Source organism: Pseudophryne corroboree, chromosome 2, assembly GCF_028390025.1.
Source record: "Pseudophryne corroboree isolate aPseCor3 chromosome 2, aPseCor3.hap2, whole genome shotgun sequence".
Lineage (NCBI taxonomy): Eukaryota > Metazoa > Chordata > Amphibia > Anura > Myobatrachidae > Pseudophryne > Pseudophryne corroboree.
This window is the reverse complement of record NC_086445.1, coordinates 656,301,205-656,320,328: the sequence shown is the minus strand read 5'-3', so window position 1 is coordinate 656,320,328 and position 19,124 is coordinate 656,301,205. Positions and strand designations below refer to the sequence as shown.

Below are 19,124 nucleotides of genomic sequence, written 5' to 3'. Positions count from 1 at the left end.
AATCTGTTAGAAATAAGAGCTATTTACTTGGCCCTAGTTCAGGCAAAGGACAACCTACAAGGAAGACCAGTCCAGATCCGCTCAGACAATGCGACGGCAGTAGCATACCTCAATCATCAAGGAGGAACTCACAGCAAGAGTCTGATGGAGGAAGTAACTCCCATTCTAAAATGGGCGGAACTCCATCTCCCAGCATTGTCAGCAGTATTTGTCCCGGGTGTACTAAATTGGGAAGCGGATTTTCTCAGTCGGCACACCATTCAGGAAATCGAATGAGCACTACACCCAGAAGTGTTTCAGACACTGGTGAACAGATGGGGTCTACCGGAGATAGACCTTATGGCGTCTCGTCTAAACAACTAGGTTCCGAGGTACGGATCAAGAACAAGGGACCCAGGAGCGGTCCTGGTAGACGCACTGTCGGTAGAATGGAGGTTTCAGCTGGCATATCTGTTCCCTCCAATATCTCTGTTACCCAGAGTAGTGAGAAAGATAAAACAGGCAAAAGGAGCAATCATTCTAATAGCTCCAGCTTGGCCAAGAAGGCATTGGTACACAGATCTGTTGAGAATGTCTGTGGAAGCACCGATACTGCTCCCTCAACGTCCAGATCTATTAATGCAGGGTCCTTGTTGTCACAGTCATCTGGATCGCCTGTCTTTGACGGCGTGGCTGTTGAAACCTCTTTCTTAGAGGCTAAAGGATTTTCAAAGCAAGTAATCCAAACCATGCTTAGAGAAAGAAAGCCTTCTTCGGCCCGTGTGTATCATAGAATATGGCAAGCCTATATTCATTGGTGTTCTGGAAAAAATTACAATCCGAGATCTTTTAAAGTAGCTAGGATTTTGGATTTCCTGCAGGCAGGATTGGATAAAGGGTTGAAGGTTGCTTCCTTGAGGGTGCAAGTCTCAGCGTTGACTGTATGGTTTCAGCAGAAGATTGCTGACCTACAGGATGTACGTACGTTTTTACAATGAGTAGTACATATTCAACCTCCATTTGTTCCTCCTGCAGCTCCCTGGGATTTGAATTTAGTTCTTACATTTCTCCAGGGTCCTTTGTTTGAACCACTTGAGAGAGCGGATCTTAAGTGGTTAACGGTTAAAATTCTTTTTTTACTGGCAATGGCGTCAGCCAGAAGAGTGTCAGATTTGGGAGCATTATCATGTAAGTCTCCTTTCCTAAGTTTTTTCCAGACAGAGCAGTTCTCAGAACGAGATCTAGCTATCTTCCAAAGGTGGTATTAAAATTTCACCTGAATGAAGAGATTGTAGTCCCCGCTTTTCAGGTATCGGGACTATCTGCGGGAGAAGCGTCGCTGGTCGTGGTCCGGGCTTTAAAAATCTACATAGATCGTACTAGTGCCATCAGGAAAACAGATTCACTCTTCATCCTCTACGGATTCCATAGGAGAGTATGGCCTGCTAGTAAACAGATGCTGGCGAGATGGCTCCGAATGGTAATTTCTGAAGTTTATTCTCATGCAGATCTCCCTATTCCGGCTAATGTCTCTGCACACTCTACACGTAAGGTAGGTCCTTCTTGGGCAGCACAACAGGGTGCATCAGCAGAACAGATATGTAGGGCAGCCACATGGTCTTCCATAAACACATTCATCAGACATTATGCCTTGGATACTTTTGCCTCTCATGGCGCAGACTTCGGGCGGAAGGTCCTCCTGTGCAATCAGGAGCGTCCCCACCACTAAAATGGCTTTGGGAATCCCAATGTTATCCTGTGGATAATCCTGTGGACCCAGCTAGAGAAATGAACGTTCTGGTAAGAACTTACCGTTGATAACGTGATTTCTCTTATGTCCACAGGTATCCACAGGGATCCCATCCTGACGCATCTGATTTGAGGATCTAGACAATCACTAAACCTCTTCCTTCTTGTATGGAAGGGTGTGCATGTGTGTTCTTATCGCCTGTACAGGTCTCTACCTAAATGTTCCTGCCTAAAATCGCTGTGGAAAGAACTGATCTGACTGAGTCAGTGGGCGGGACTATATAGTGGAGGCCCCAATGCATCCTGGGAGGCCAGAAAGCTTGTGACCGTGTTGGTGCCATTTTCGCTGTCGCTCGACAATATCCCTAATGTTATCCTGTGGATACCTGTGGACATAAAAGAAATGACGTTATCAACGGTAAGTTCTTACCATAACGTTCATTTCGAGCCCGTACTAGAGGAACAACCATACAGAGTACACATGTTAGAGGACATCGTTTTCAACAAACTGCTATATGTCATCAGGGGACACAGGCTGCTGAAAAGCTAGTGACATGACTGGCTTCCAGCCCATCTTGGATCTTCTGTTGTGGGAGCACGCCTTCAGATGTTTCACTTGGCGATGTTTCAGACATCCACTGATGAGTGGATCAGCAATTTAGTGTTCAAAGGTTACAAAATAGAGTTGGATTGTCTACCACCAATGCGGTTTTTCAAAACAGGCCTGCCTGTGTCAGGAGCCAAGAAGGCAGTTCTGCAGACCGCGATTCAGTCTCTCGTGTATTCAGCAGTTTTGTTTCCAGTTCACCAACAGGGTCAAGGTTGTTGTTCCACTCTTTTTGTAGTACCAAAGCTGGACGGCTCTGTCAGACCATTATTGAACCTGAAGGGGCTCAATCAGTACGTTCCTTATTACAGATTCAAGATGGAATCCCTGCGGTCAGTGATTGCAGGTCTAGAACCACAGGAATTCATGATTTCGCTGGATCTTAAGGATGCGTACTTACACATTCCGATTTGGCCACCGCATCAGGTGTACTTAAGGTTTGCATTACAACAAAACCATTATGAATTTCAGGCAGTACCGTTCGGCCTCTCATCAGCACCTCGGGTGTTCACGAAGGTGATGTCTGTGATGATAGCTCATCCCAGATCCCTGGGAGTGATGTCGGTTCCGTACTTAGACGATCTTCTCATCAAGGCTCCGTCTCAACAAGTACTCCTTCAACATGCCTTACTAATGTACAATGTACTAGTTCAGCACGGTTGGATTGTCAACTTCAAGAAATCAAGCCTGGTCCCGTCTCAAAGACTTCAATTCCTGGGAATGATTCTGGATACGGTGGATCAACGAATTTACCTGCCAGAACAGAAAGCAAAGTATTCGTCATCTGCTGCAGCTGGTGCTTAAACCACGGACAGTCTCGTGCATCTGTGCATTCGACTGTTAGGCAAGATGGTGGCGTCTTTCGAAGCACTCCAGTTTGGAAGGTTTCACTCACGTCCGTTTCAACTGGGTCTTCTCGCACAGTGGTCAGGCTCGCATCTACAAATACATCAGTTGGTGCAGTTGTCTCCAAGAGCCAGAGTATCCCTACTTTGGTGGTTCCACATACACAATCTCACTGCAGGAAGAAGGTTCGGAGTCTGGACATGGATAATTCTGACAAAGAAAGCAAGTCTCATAGGTTGGGGAGCAGTGGTCCTCAATTGTCAGCTTCAGGGTCTGTGGTCAGACCGAGAAAGATTACTGTCCATAAATGTCCTGGAACTCAGGGCAAAAAACAGTGCACATGCTCCAGTCTCAACCTGTCCATGTTCAGTCAGACAACGCAACGGCAGTCGCATACGTCAACAAACAAGGAGGAACTCTAAGTTGCATGGCCATGCGAGATGTTGCTCGAATCCTGAATTGGGCCGAGCATCACCAGGTGACATTGTCGGCGGTATTCATTCCAGGAGTGGACAACTGGGAAGCGGATTATCTCAGCAGTCAGGATTTTCATCCAGGAGAATGGTTGTTAAATCCAGAGGTGTTGCAGATATTGGTCCAGCGGTGGGGTTACCCACAGGTGGATCAAATGGCATCTCGCCAAAATCATCAAACACCCCAGTATGTGTCCAGAACAAGAGATCCAAAGGCAGTGGCAGTGGATGCTCTCACAATCGCGTGGCCGTACAGCCTCATGTATCTGTTTCCACCATTTCCGCTACTTCCTTGGTTGCTAAAGCGGCTCAAGAGAGTCCATGACAGTCATACTAGTGGCGCCTCATTGGCCTCGGAAAGCGTGGTTCTCGGATCTCCGCCGGTTACTCGACGTTCCATGGCCTCTCCCGCTACGTCCATTCCTGCTACAACAGGGTACGTTCCTTTACCCTGATTTAGCACGGCTGCGTTTGACGGGGTGGCTGTTGAAACCGCCCTCTTAAGACGAGAGGGCATTCCAGAGTCGGTTATACCAACCACGTTGCGTGCTAGGCAGCCAGTTACAGCAGCTCATTATCACAGGATTTGGCGAGCTTATATAGGGTGGTGTGAAGCTCGGAAGTTTCCGACATCTTCTTTCAAGTTATCCCGTCTTTTTTGTTACTTTTACAGACAGGGTTAGATGGAGGACTACGGTTATCTACACTAAAGGTGCAGGTCTCTGCCTTGTCAATTTTCTTTTTAAAGGCATTTGGCCCTTTTGCCAACAGTTCACACTTTCTTGCAAGGTGTCCGTAGAGTTTAACCTCCATTTATATCACCTACAACGCCATGGGACTTGAATCTGGTTTTAGATTTTTTACAGTCTTCAATTTTTTTAACCCTTACAACAAGTGGAGGATAAGTTTCTAACTTGGAAAACAGTTTTTCTACTAGCCTTAACTTCAGTAAAGCGTGTTTCAGAATTGGGTGCCTTGTCATGCAAGCCACTGTATTTGGTGTTTTATGATGATAGAGCAGAATTTCGGAGGAATCCTGCTTTCCTACCAAAGGTGGTGTCTTCTTTTCAAATCAATCAACCAATCCTAATTCCTGTATTATCAGAAGGTGCAAAAACTCCAGCTAATTTGGATGTGGTACGCGCACTCTGCTTTTATGTAGCCCGAACATCAACAGTACGTTAAACAGATACATTGTTTGTTCTCTATGATGCAGTCAAGATGGGTTGGCCAGCTTCCAAGCAGACCTTGGCCAGATGGATTAAGCTGACCATTCGTCAAGCTTACCTTCATGCTAGGCTACAACCGTCTACATCAGTTTCAGCTCATTCCACACGTTCTGTGGGAACTTCATGGGCAGCAGGTCATGGAGCTTCTACGACGCAACTTTGCCGTGCGGCTACATGGTCATCAGTGCACACGTTTGTGCGCTTTTACAAGTTTCATACGTTTGCAGCATCAGCTTCTAGCTTTGGCTGTCAGGTGTTACAGGTGCCAAACAGCTCTCCCGCCCAATGGGGAAACTTTGGTACGTCTCGAGTACTCCAGTGACCACTAGTGGCTGAAAAAGAAAAGAGGATTTTGGTACTTACCAGATAAATCCTTTTATTTGAATCCATAAGGGTCACTGGCTTAAGTTCAGTGGATCTTATGGTAACACATTCTCACCGTCTTGTTCAAATGTTAAGGTGATTGTTATCTGTTGTCGTGTCAACTGTTTAGTTGTCCGTTACTTTATGTGTCAGCTTTAGTGTTGTCCGTTATGTTATAAGGTTATATGTAATTTTCTATTGTTCATGCTCTCTTTCGCTCCTGTTCGGCTCAGTAAAAAACACTGAGGTACCTTTGGGAGTATGGAGGGGGTGGAGGGTTACTAATTTAAATGGGCCTGTCCCTGCTAATGCCCAGTCCATATCCCAAGAGTACTCCAGTGACCCCTATGGATTCAAAGAAAAGGATTTATCTGGTAAGTACCAAAATCCTCTTTTCTGTGCAGAGTTAAATACTGGCTGCTTTATTTTTACACTGCAATTTCGATTTCAGTTTGAACACACCCCACCCAAATCTAACACTCTCTTCACATGTTATTTCTGCCCCCCTGGAGTGCACAGGGTTTTGCCCAACTGCTATCAATTTTGCTGCTACGATCAGGTCTGAATTACCCCCTATATGACCACATTTCTCAGAGAAAGAAGAGTAAAATTCTGCAGGACCTTTCAGAGCATTGCTGCATGCTTAGTTTAACGTTTCAGTCTAGCTTGCACAGAAGCCGGAATAACTATTTGATCATAAACTATATCAGAACCCTGGCATGGCATTACAACGCAGGACTTTAGGATGGATATCTTGGCAACTGTGTGCACCCGTCAGAAGGTGTACAACAACTATAAGTAAAGTGTTCTATTAAACTATGGCATTGATAATTTAATGGTTAGCCAGCATGTTTAACAACATGCCCGGGTTGTGTTACTGTAATTCTCAACAGTTATTCAGCATCGGTTGGTCAACGGGAGATTTTTAACCCTCTTACTACTGTTAATTGAAAAAATGCTTTAAAAAGAGAGATCTAATCCAGAAATGTAAAGTCTAACAGCCTTGTTTCATGCAGAGACATTTTAGAGTTATACAAAAGTACGTAAAAGTACAGTTGTATTTCTCTTACGCCCTAGAGGATGCTGGCGTCCACTTTAGTACCATGGGGTATAGACTGGTCCACCATGAGCCATTGGCACTTTAAGAGTTTGAGAGTGTGGGCTGGCTCCTCCCTCTATGCCCCTCCTACTAGACTCAGTTTAGAAAATGTGCTTGGAGGAGCTGGTCACAGCTAGGGGAGCTCCATAGGAGTTTCTCTGTTTTTTTATTTTATTTTAATAGAGTTTAGGCACAGGGAGGCTGCTGGCAACAGCCTCCCTGCTTCGTGGGACTAAGGGGGGGGGGGGGGGGGGGGGGAGTAGTGTCCGCCCTGCGGCGTCTGAGCCACTATCTCCGCTGACAGGACACTGAGCTCCTGAGGGGAATGAACGTTCGCCGCCACAAGTGATCGCTCACCCCCGCAGCATGCCGCTACCCTCTTACAGAGCCAGAAGACGAGTGAGTTACCGGTCCCCTGGCAAGCGGGGAGCCAGTGTGAAGATGGCGGCAACAAGGTAGGGAGCGCATTACTAACTGCGCTCTGGTGCTCAATGGTACATTGTGCGGCGCTGTGAGGGGCGCCCTGAGCCAGCGCCTACACCCTACACTGGTCAGAGGCCTGTCGGGGACCCCAGATCACTGCCAGCAGATATTCCTCAGGCCAGTATAAAGAACCAGAGAGCTGGAAGCAGTGCCATGGAAGGGGGCGGAGCTTCTCAGAGCAAACCCAGCAGCGTTCAGCGCCATTTTTCTTGCATGCAGAGACGCTGACAGGGAGAGCTGTTCCTCCTCATCAACTCCAGCTTTCTTGTACAGTACCAGGGGGTTGTAGAAGAGGGGGGAGGCGGTGTATATACTGTGTAACCTTTTAGGGTATCTAAAAGCGCTGTGTGGTGGTTGGCTCCAATCTCTGTGGCTCTCTTGGAATTTTTGGGGATTAAACTGTCTGCCTTTTCAGTGTGTGTGTGTGTGTGTGGAGTGTTTGTTGTCCCCAACTGGCCATGTCTAAGGACTCTGTGTCATATGCTGCAGAGGATATGTCCTCTCAGGATGACGCCGTTCCATGTAATTAGGATTGCACTGGTTTAGCACAGATTTCCTGCTAAGGAGTTTAGCCTCTCTTAAGGGTATGATCTCTCAGATTTCTGTTAGGGTAGCGTAAACTGAGACAGCAACTCGGGTTTTACAAAACTCTATGGCTGTATGGTCCGGTTCTGTTCCTTCAGGGCCCCCTAGCATACACTCTCAAAAACGTGGTCTTGCCCAGATTATGCAAGATGACACTGATACCGATTCTGACACGGCAGATGGTGAGGGGGATGTGCTGAGGGGAGCGACATCTCTTGCAAAAGGGGTGCAGTTAATAATTGAAGCCATTAGAGATGTGTTGAATATTACTGGCGCAACACCTAAGCAGTTTGAGGAGGCTTACTTCACGGATAATAAGAAAGCCTCGCTAACCTTCCCTGCGTCTAAAGAATTAAAGGCTATATTTGAAAAATCCTCGGAAAACCCAGAGAAAAAATTCCAGATCCCCAGAAAGTTTCTAGTTGCTTTTCCCTTTCCTGAGGAGTATAGAAAGAAATGGGAAAACCCACCCATAGTTGACGCATCTGTTTCCAGACTGTCAAAGAAGGTGGTTTTACCTGCCCTGGGATCTACCGCTTTAAAAGAAATGGCTGATCGCAAAATTGTCACTACGCTCAAATCCATATACACTGCTTCAGGGGCGATATTGCGACCTACTATTTCCTTTTTTATGGATCTCTAAAGCTGTTTTTACGTAACATACAGAATTCTGCAGGATTTATGGTGGAATCCATGAAAGACCTGGGTTCGATGGCTGCAGGGATCTCTTCCATGTCTGTCTCTGCTCGCAGAGGACTCTGGCTACGCCAATGGTCTGCCGACGCGGAATCCAGGAGAGGTGTAGGTCCTGTTTGCAAGGATTCCTTGTGTTACTGTCAATTTGACCTTTTTGTATGGTTCTGGATATATGTGTGTTTTCTGAGGTTCCTCTTTTACGTATTCTCTTGGCTGTCTTGCTTACCTCCACCTCTGTTGGTCGGGTTACCGTCTCTCCTCGGGCACAGTTTCTTAACTGGTCTGGGGAGGGGTATAAAGGGGAAGGAGCCAGTCACACACATTGAAAAAAATTTAAGAGCTGGCTCGCCTGATCACCCCATCTATACCCCATGGTACTGAAATCCAGCGTCCCGCATGGACTCAGTGAAAGGGATTTATCTGTAAGTACCAAAATCCTGTTTTTATTATTATTGTTGTTCTTTTGACTTGTTAACATTAATGTCATTTGCAAAGTACTTTTCCAAAAACAAGGTGCCTTATGTAAGTAACATTTACACAACATCTCATGTTTTAGAAACAGTGCAGCTTGCAGCAATGCTGTAAGGAAGCCTGCCATCTCTCTTGCTGACAGTACAGATCTTCGGTGAGTGGAAACTTTTACTGGACGTTGTATAAAACTTTGAAAGCTTATTCGTTTAATTTTTTCACCCCTATATTAGGATGACTGTTGCTCTATGTTTTGTTTCAGTGTTCTGTTGAACATAATGTATCTGATGGTGGAAACATTGCGAGAGGAAGGAGAAGCTGACAGTGAGGAGTGGAAAACTGTTAGGCAGACATTCCGTGCAGAGCTAGGTAATTTTATCTGAATGGCCTCTAATGTCCTTATAATCTAAACAGTACGTTATACATTATTTCTTTTAATGCTAAAATTGTTATTAAAGTTACATGTTAAAGAAATGGGTGTAGTACAAAATATCCATGTTCAGAATTTCCCTTGCGCCTTGAGGATTCTGGGGTCCATTTAGTACCATGGGGTATAGACGGGTCCACTAGGACCATTGGGCACTTTAAGAATTTGATAGTGTGGACTGACTCCTCCCTCTATGCCCCTCCTACCACAGTCAGTTTAGAAAATGTGCCTGGAGCAGCCGGTCACACTGAAGGAAGCTCCTGAAGAGTTTTCTTAATTTATTTTCTATGTTTGTTATTTTCAGGCAGGGCTGGGTGGCACCAGCCTGCCTGCTTTGTGGGACTTAGAGTGGGAAAAGGCCCAACCTCTTGAAGGGTCAATGGGGGTAATTCCAAGTTGATCGCAGCAGGAATTTAGTTAGCAATTGGGCAAAACCATGTGCACTGCAGGGGATAGCAGATATAACATGTGCAGAGAGAGTTAGATTTGGGTGGGGTGTGTTCAATCTGCAATATAATCTGCCTCCCCTGCAGTGCACATGGTTTTGCCCAATTGCTAACTAAATTCCTGCTGCGATCAACTTGGAATTACCCCCAATGTTCCTGTTCCCCGCTGACAGGACACTGAGCTCCTGAGGAAACTATTCGCAAGCCCCACCACGGCAAGCGTACATTCCCTCAGCATGCTGCCACCCCTAACAGAGCCAGAAGAATGAAGAGTGGTGGGTACTGAGCAGGCGTCCCGGTTAGCGGGGCGCCGGCCATTATGGCGGCACGAGGGTACAGAGACGCACACCTACTAAGCGGGGGGAATGCATCTCCAGACACAATACACAACTTCGTCTCAGTACACTGTACACAGTACTCCGACTGGCAACGCAGCCTTAAAACGGTTTCTCTCCATTTTAAATACCAGATTCCTCAGCCAGTTTAAAAAAAGCGGGAAGACTGCGTCCTATTGAAGGGGCAGGGCCTCACTACGAGAGGATCCAGCAGCTCACCAGCGCCATTTTCCCTCTGCAGTGGACACAGACGCTGACAGCATAGGGACGCGCAGCTCCTCTGGTGTGACTCCAGATTACCTCAGCGGTACCAGGGGGGGTCATAGCAGGGGGGGAGAGCGACATGGTACTTAGTCTGCTAAGCTTGACATTAGCGATAAGGGCACGGAATGGGCTAGCTCCAATCAACTCTGTCTCCCTGAAGGGCTCTTTGTGGGTTAATTGTGCTTAATCTTTTACTGTGTGTGTGTGTGCGTTGTCACATTTGCATTATGTCAGGCAAAGAGTGTGTTTCTTGTACAGCGGAGTGTTCCTCTTCACCAGGGGGCTCACTACTGGGTACTCAGGGTTCACAAGCTAGCAGGGCTGAACGGGAGTGGGTTAATTCTCTCAAAGGAATGATTTCCACTCTTTCTACAAAGCTATCCCGCAATGAGAGAGAGACGCAATATTTAAAACAGACTGTGGATAAGTTTACGAACAGATACTCAGTCCCCTCCCATTTGTCTGCAAAAGCGATTTCTGGCCCATATCCTGCAATCTGACTGACACTGATGGGTCAGACTTGGACCAGGGTGAGGTAGACGTGTAGGGAGGGATGTGGCTCCGTCATGGGGTATAGAGGCTCTTATAGAGGCTATCAGAGATGTTCTGCATATTCCTGATAAGGTGTCAGAGGAGTGTGAGGAATCTTATTTTAATGTAAAGAAGAAGTCCTCGGTTACTTTTCCTGTGTCAAAGGAATTGAATACCCTGTTTGAAGAACCGTGGGTTAATCCTGATAAGAAGTTTCAGATCCCTAAAAGGTTGCTCTCATCTCTTCCTTTTCCTCTGGAGGATAGGAAATAATGGGAAAATCCACCGATAGTGGACGCATCAGTCTCTAGGCTGTCACGTTAAATTGTTTTGCCTGTTCCTGGTGCAACCTCCCTAAAAGACACGGCTGTTCGTAAAATAGAGACTACAATCAAATCATTGTACACAGCTGCTGGGGTGGCCCAGAGACCCACTATTGCATGTGCGTGGATCACTAAAGCCATTGCGAAATGGTCAGGTAACCTAATTGAGGGATTAGATTACTTATCTAGGGGGGCTGTTGTTTTACTCCTGCAGCATATACAGGACTCTGCAAACTTTATGGTGGAAGCCATAAAGGAAATAGGCGTGCTAAACGCACGTACCACCGCTATGGCAGTGTTGGCACGCAGGTGCTTGTGGCTACACCAGTGGACTGCTGGCGCGGACTCCAGGAAATGCATGGAAGGCCTACCATTCACAGGAGAGGCTCTTTTTAGAGATGAACTAGACAAATGGATCTCCACATCTTCTGCGGGTAGGTCTACGTATCTTCCATCGTCTGCCCCCCTAATTTACAGTCCTTTCAGATGGCCAAGTTCAGGGGCAAATCCAGTGGTGCTTCTACATCCTCAAGGGGTGCAAGAGGTAAAGCACGCAAACCAGCAACTGCAAGTGCTCAGGAACAGAGCTCAGGCTCTGCTTCCTTAAAGACTTCAGCATGACTGTGAAACGCAATGCCTGGAAGGCTGTCAGGTGGGAGCCCGCCTACAATTCTTCAGTCAGATCTGGTCAAATTCGTGCCAGGATCCCTGGGTCATAGATCTTATTTCCCAGGGCTACAGACTGAAGTTTCAAGATCTCCCACCTCACAGATTCTTCAAATAAGGCTTGCCAGTTTCACAAGAGGAAAGTATGACTTTATAGCATGCCATCCAAAAACTGGTACAGACTCGGGTCATTGTTCCAGTTCCACCTCCTCTACTAAACAAGGGGTACTATTCCAGCTTGTTCGTAGTACCAAAGCCGGATGGGTCGGTAAGACCGATTCTGAATCTCAAGTCTTTGAACCAGTACTCACGAGTGTTCAAATTCAAGATGGAGTCTCTGAGAGCGGTGATCTCAGGTCTGGAGGAGTTGGAATTTCTGATGTTCCTGGACATCAAGGATGCGTACCTTCATATTCCGATTTGGCCGCCTCATCAGGCTTATCTACGGTTTGCACTACAGGACTGTCACTACCAGTTCCAGGCCCTGCCATTTGGCCTCTTCACGGCACCAAGGTGATGGCAGAGATGTTTCTCCTCGTCAAGCAGGGAGTGAACATAATACCCTACCTGAATGACCTGATGATAAAAGCACCATCCCGGGAGAGGTTATTGGACAGCATTGTCCTCTCAACCCAACTACTCCAGGATCACGGGTGGATTCTGAACCTACCAAAATCCCACCTGGAACCAAAACGGAGGTTTCCATTCCTGGGGATGATACTGGATACGGAGGAACAAGAAGGTATTCCTTCCATTGGAAAAGGTATTGGTAATCCAATCAATGGTGTGGGATGTTCTAAAACCAACCCGGATATCATTGCATCTATGCATTCGTCTTCTGGGGAAGATGGTATCCTCTTACAAGGCTCTGAAGTACGGAAGGTTTCATGCAAGGCCCTTCCGGTTGGATCTGTTGGACAAATGGTCCGGATCGCATCTTCACATGCACCAGAAGATACGCCTGTCGGCAAAAGCCAGGATTTCTCTTCTGTGGTGGCTTCAGACTTCGCACCTGACCGAGGGTCGAAGGTTCGGGATTCAAAATTGGAATCTTCTACCCACAGACACAAGCCTCAGCGGTTGGGGAGCAGTCACCCAGGGGGAACAGTTCCAAGGAAAATGGTCAAGTCAGAAAACCATCCTTCCGATGTACATTCAGAGGTGCCAAGGATTCTCTTCTGGGCAGAAAGACACGCAATGGCACTGTCGGCAATCTTCATTCCAAGAGTAGACAACTGGGAAGTGGACTTCCTCAACAGACACGACCTCAACCCAGGAGAGTGGGGACTTCACCCGCAGGTGTTCGAGTCCTTGACACGTCTGTGTGGGACTCCACAAATAGACGTGATGGCCTCTAGTCTCAACAAGAAGCTCATGCGGTATTGTTCCAGGTCGAGGGACCCACAAGCAGTGGCGGTGGACGCTCTGGTATCTCCATGGGTCTACCAGATGGTTTACGTGTTTCCACCCCTTCCATTGATACCAAGTATTCTCAAAAAAATAAAAAGGGAAAAGGTTCAAGTGGCCAAGAAGGGCCTGGTACGCGGATGTACTGGAGATGCTCCTAGAGGACCCGTGGCTCTTTGCGAGGATCTTCTACAACAGGGGCTGTTTGTCTATCAAGACTTAACACAGCTATGTTTGACGGCATGGAGGTTGAGCATAACATTCTAGCCCGGAATGGAATCCCGGACAGGGTTATTCCAACCTTGATCCAAGCCATGAAAGGGTAACGTCTAAACACTACCACCGTATCTGGAAAAAATATGTCTCGTGGTGTGAAAACAGAAAATTTCCCACAGTAGAATTTCAACTGGGCCGTTTCCTTCTTTTTCTGCAGTCAGGTGTGGGTGTGGGCCTACATTTCGGCTCCTTAAGTTCTTGAAGGGTGTTCTGCACATCCATCCGCCCTTTGTGCCTCCCATGGCACCTTGGTATCTCAACGTGGTGTTGCAGTTTCTACAATTGGAATGATTTGAGCCTTTACAGGAGGTTGACGGGAAGTTTCTTATTTGGAAGACCGTTACACTGTTGGCCTTAGCTTCCGCAAGGCATGTGTCGAAACTGGGGGCGTTGTCTCATTTGATTTTTCATGAAGATAGAGCTGAACTCAGAACTTGTTAGCAATTACTTCCTAAGGTGCTGTCTGCGTTTCATATCAACCAACATATTGTGGTTCCAGTGCTTACGGACACCTCTGCTACCTCAAAGTCCTTGGTGAGGGCTTTGAAGATCTATGTGAAGCGGACAGCTCGTCACAGAAAATCTGACTCGCTGTTTGTTCTCTACGATCCCAAGAAAATTGGGTGTACTGCTTCAAAGCAATCTATTGCTCGCTGGATCAGGCTAACTATCCAGCAGGCTTATTCATCGGCAGGATTGCCGGTTCCTAAAGGACAGGCCCACTCTACTAGGTCATTGGGTTCTTCCTGGGCGACTTTACAGCTCTGCCGAACAGCTACTTGGTCGGGTTCGAACACATTTGCTAAGTTCTACAAGTTTGATACTTTGGCCTCTGAGGTCTGAGGACCTTCAATTTGGTCAATCAGCTCTGCAGGAACCTCAGCACTCTCCTGCCCGGTTTGGGAGCTTTGGTACATCCCCATGGTACTAATATGGACCCCAGTATCCTCTAGGACGTAAGAGAAAATAGTTTTTTAATTACCTATAGTAAATCTTTTTCTCGTAGTCTGTAGAGGATACTGGGTGCCCGCCTAGTGCTTCGTGTTTCCTGCACTGTTACTTGAAGTATTGTTGTTGGTTCAGCTGTTGCTGCTCCTGGTCAAGTTTGGTTAGCATGGCTATCTTCTTGGTTTGTATGTGCTGGTTCAAAACTTACCACGAGTCTTTCAATCCATCTCTCAAGGTATGTCTGTCTCCTCGGGCACAGTTTCTAGACTGAGTCTGGTAGGAGGGGCATAGAGGGGGGAGCCAGTGCACACTATTGATTTCTTAAAGTGCCCAAGGCTCCTAGTGGACCAGTCTATACCCCATGGTACTAATGTGGACCCCAGTATCCTCGACGGACTACGAGAAAAAGAACCGGTAAGTAATTAAAATCCTATTTTCCAGTTTCTCCTCTGTTGGTGATTTCCTAAAACTGAACTATTCTCTTCGTAGCCAAGCTCTGCTGGTTTTCTTATAGAACACTACCTCTGTCCACAACACAGATTTTCTGCTGTTCCTTTATAAAGGTGATTGCACACCTGCTATGCAGGCCATTGCGTGTTTCTCCGCTCAGGTATCACTCAAGCTTATTCTAGTGTTGGTCGACAGACACCACACCGAAGGTCAGCGCATTCTGCTTGGGTGGTGACCAACTCCTAGGCAGTGTAACCAGGGGTTTCGGCAGTACAAGTCTGTTGTGCAGCTACCTGGTTCTCTTTCAACACATTTCAGGTTTTTGCGTCTGGCTGCACCCATTTTTGGGTGTACAGTTCTCCAGTCAGTCAGCCTGAGCATTCCCTTACCTAGTGGTGGCTGCTGAATGTCAAATGGTCCAGTGTCCCACAAGCCTTGTTGAAAGAGAAAAGAGAATTTTACTCTGAAGCAGGCTTTTCTTCAGCGGAACTTCCATTTGTTACTTAGGACCTTTTTTTTTTTCTCCGGCAGGGTCCACAGGTTATCCACAGGATAACATTGGGATATGATGAAGCGACAGCGGATTTACACCAATCGGTCAAAGCTTTTCGGACTCCCAGCATGCAACGGGCCTGTCCATAGATTCCTGGCTCAGGCAAATCAGTTTTTTGTTTGCTGCCGCAGGAGCCGCACCATGGTCAGAGGGCTGCTGGTTTTTAGCAGCCCTAAGCTTTCTTATTTTATTTTTATAGTCTTACTATTTTTTCTTGAGTGATCTTTCTAAAAAGCGTCTTATATGTACCTTAAAAAGATTCGCTCCAACAACTCTCCGCCGGGTCGCGACAATGCTTACCCACGAGTACAGTGCTGTTTTGGCGGGCGTCTGTGTTGGATATACTAGCAGGTCCAGCAGACATTACTAGGCTGTGGCCGGAGCATGGGGAGAAGGTAAGGCATCTGTTCCACTTAGAAGGGGAATATGGATACAGCCGCACTGTTTTGAGAGGAGACTACCAGACAGTCGCTAACGCGGCTGCCACCTCGGATGCAACAGTGCTAGGCCTTAGGGATCAGAGGCTCTAGGAGTAATATGAGGCCGCGATCCCTAGGGTTGATGTTGGGAATTCGGACAGTCTCCTGGTTGCCATTTCCCCCGGTTCATGACCAGTTTCCTCCAAGTCTCCCACCATGAACTGTTTCCCGCTTCCGTCTCAGATGCTGTACACGAAGGGGACACAGTCGCAGCGTAGGTGGCTGTGTGACTTGTGCGTCTGTGTTCACTATAGGTTCATGGAGCAGCAGTGTACACTAGTAGCGTCTTGATCCGCTCAGCGTTCGCTAACCTATTATTCGGCCCTGGAAGCGAGGTGAGTTTCTCTCTGTATCCCACTCATACTGAGTACGGGTAATACAGCTCCAAGTCTCTACCTTTTTTGTGTATGAATAATCAGATAATTGCCTATTGCATATGAGTCTGTATACTATTACTGTTTCTTTAGTTATGCGTCTTAATATGGTAGATCTGTTTAAACATGATTCAGTAATATTTTCTCCTATATACTTGAAATGTAGTTGATGTGCTCATATTACTTATTATACTAATGTATAACGTGACTGACTGCTAGTAGGATGCTGACTTTGCTATGTATTTCTATTCCGATCCTCAGTGCTGGTGCATGGGTAGGGTCGGATTGTAGGTCACTTTAAAAAAAACTTAGTGATTACAGTCACAAGTCTTGTAGTACACTTTGGAAGTGTTGATTATTTATCATGTCTAAGAGCGGCAAAGGTGAGGAAGGTGCACACACTCACAGCAACACCATCACTCGAAAAGCTGGGTTAACCACTCAGGATCTGGTTAAGGATGGTTTGTGTGCAAATTGTTTTAGCTTTCACCAGGGTCTTTTGAAAAATACAAGGCAGATTCAGTTGCTGGTTGATCCACCTTGGGCTATGTTTGCACATACCTAATCCAGTATAACTGAATGGATAATTCCTCAAACTCCTGTACCAGGGATAGGTTACACAATTAACCCTTACATGCAGCTTACCACCTGCGGTTTATCACTTCCAGCCGCAGCCTCTCAAAAGAAACCGGCTGATAAGACAGTGGTAAGTAAATCTTCATCCTCACAGGCTACACATGTTTCAGATGAGGATTTATCTGAGGATGAAAGCTCAATAAACTCTGCTTTGGCATATGAAGAGGAGGAGGAAAGTCTCAGCTCAGTGGATATAGCGGAGTTAATTAAGCAATGAAAGCATTCTATCCTTCGAGGATTCAGCAAGGCACCTGTGTTTAAATGTCCCAAAACAACTAAGACTGAGTTTCCAGGGTCAGATCAGATGACTGAAATCATGGAAGAGGCTTCGGCTACGCCCAATAAGATGTTTAGAATTCCTATGAAATGGAATTCCAATTATCCTCTTCCAGCAGGGGATTGTTTAAAAAGGGAGGTGGCTCCTAAAGTTGATATGCATGTGATTCGATTAGTGCGAAAATCTACATTACCTTTGCCTTCAACATCATTAAATGATGTCATGGATAGGAGAGTGGATGGTTTTTTCATAAAACACTTTTTCCCTGTCTGGGGCAGTCATAAGGACAGCCATGGCTTCCACTTGGATGGCAAAGGCAGTAGCTGCCTGGGCTGATCCATTGGAGGTTGATTTTTCAATAGCATCTAGAGAGCAAAAATCCCATATAGCACATATAAAACAGGCTGCAATGTTCTTGGAAGAAGCGGAATTGGATATGGGTACTATTGCCTCCAGGGCATCGGCTTCAACAATAGCTGCTTGCAGAGCAGTTTGACTACGTACGTGGAAAGCGGATTCAGAATCTTAGAAGGTTTTGGAATCTTTGCCTTTTTCTCGATATTCTGTTTGGTAAAGAATTGACAGATATTTTGGAGTCAGCAGCAGACTCCAAGAAAGTAAAGTTTCCTTCCACATACAATTTCAAACCTAAAGTTCCAACTTTTCAGCCCTTTCGGTCTCAAGGAATAGCTAAGGGAAAAGTGATGGCAAGCAGCCCCAATACAACAAGTCTGGTAAGACTAAAAAGCATTGTGCTACCAGAGGATCGGGTGGCAAAAGAGATAAGCCATCAGCCTGATGGTGTGGGCTTCCGCCGACACCCCCCTCAGAGAGCCAGAAGTCAGAAGACAGGTGAGTAGAAGAAGACAGATCTTCTATCAAGAAAAGTGACGGCTGAGATACAGCGCGGCTGGCGGGAGCGCAGCGCGCCATTGCTGCCCACACACACAGGCACTGCAAGGTGCAGGTCGGAGGCACCCTGGCAGCAAAAACACCTCTATAAACTGGCAAAAAGGGGGCATAAGATGCCCAGGCACAGCCCTACCCCCGCCAGTATAAATATTATGAAAAGTTTCTGAGGTAAAAACGGCGGAGCTTCTTCCTCAGGCAGCCAGCACACTGCTCAGTGCCATTTTCTCTCTCCTCAGGCTGCAGAGACATCGCTGGTCCTCCTTCACTTCTGACTACCAAGCGAATTTGGTGCTTTACAAGTGTGTGTTACTGTGTAGAAAGCACTGCATGTCAGTGGGCATTCTGTGTTCACAGGCATTAGATACTGGCGCTGGGGTTGTGAACTGGCTGCTCTTAAACTATGTCCCTCTGACAGATTTTACTGTGGGTCTGTCCCCTATAAGCCTGTGTGTGTGTGTTGTACATGTGTGTGTAAGACATGCCAGATGCAGGGAGTTCCTCCCCGGAGGAAACCATTTTAGGGACACAGAAGTGTAATGTGGTGGCGCTGCCGGCACACCAAGAGCCTGCATGGGTGACAGAAATATGTGATAGTATGTATCATATCAATAGGAGATTAGATAAGTCTGAATCTCATGCTGAGTGCTGGAGAAAATCTGTGGAGCATGTGATTTTTCAGGGCTCTGTTCTTCCATCCGCAGGCGACCCCTCTGGGTCACATAAGAGACCATTTGCGAATATTGTGAATACTGATGCCGACACGGACACTGATTCTTGTGTCAACAATAGTGACTCCAGAGAAATAGATCATAAATTGGCAAAAAATATACAATATGATTGTGGCTGTAAAGGAAGTCACGATACCTCAGGAGAAGGCTTATTTCTATAAAGAAAAGAAATCTAAGGTCACTTTCCCTCCTTCCTACGAGCTTATTACACTCTTTAAAGGGATGAGGGTGAATCCTGAAAATAAATTTCGTATTCCCAAGAGAATTCAGATAGCTTATCCTTTCCCGGTGGAGGACAGGAAAAAAATGGGAGTCACCCCCTGTGTTAGGCAGTGCACTGTCCAGGTTGACAAAGAAGGTAATTCTCCCTGCACCTGGCACGGCTTCACTAAAAGAGCCGGCAGACCAAAAGATGGAAACTACATTGAAATCCATTTATGTTGCCAATGGTACGCTGCTCAGGCCCACAATTGCTTGCGCGTGGGTAAGTCGCGCTATTGAAAAATGGTCAGAAA

General features: G+C 46.5%; 1 protein-coding gene across 2 annotated transcripts in view; it reads left to right on the top strand.

Moving 5' to 3' along the window:
• The window catches only part of STRIP1 (striatin interacting protein 1), a 454,294-nt gene that overhangs the window by 164,741 nt on the left and 270,429 nt on the right, over positions 1-19,124 (top strand). For both annotated transcript variants that reach the window (XM_063955026.1, XM_063955027.1), the window contains 2 exons: positions 8,666-8,734; positions 8,840-8,946. In XM_063955026.1, coding sequence (XP_063811096.1) covers positions 8,666-8,734; positions 8,840-8,946 — 176 coding nt within the window. The remainder of the gene's footprint in view (positions 1-8,665; positions 8,735-8,839; positions 8,947-19,124) is intronic.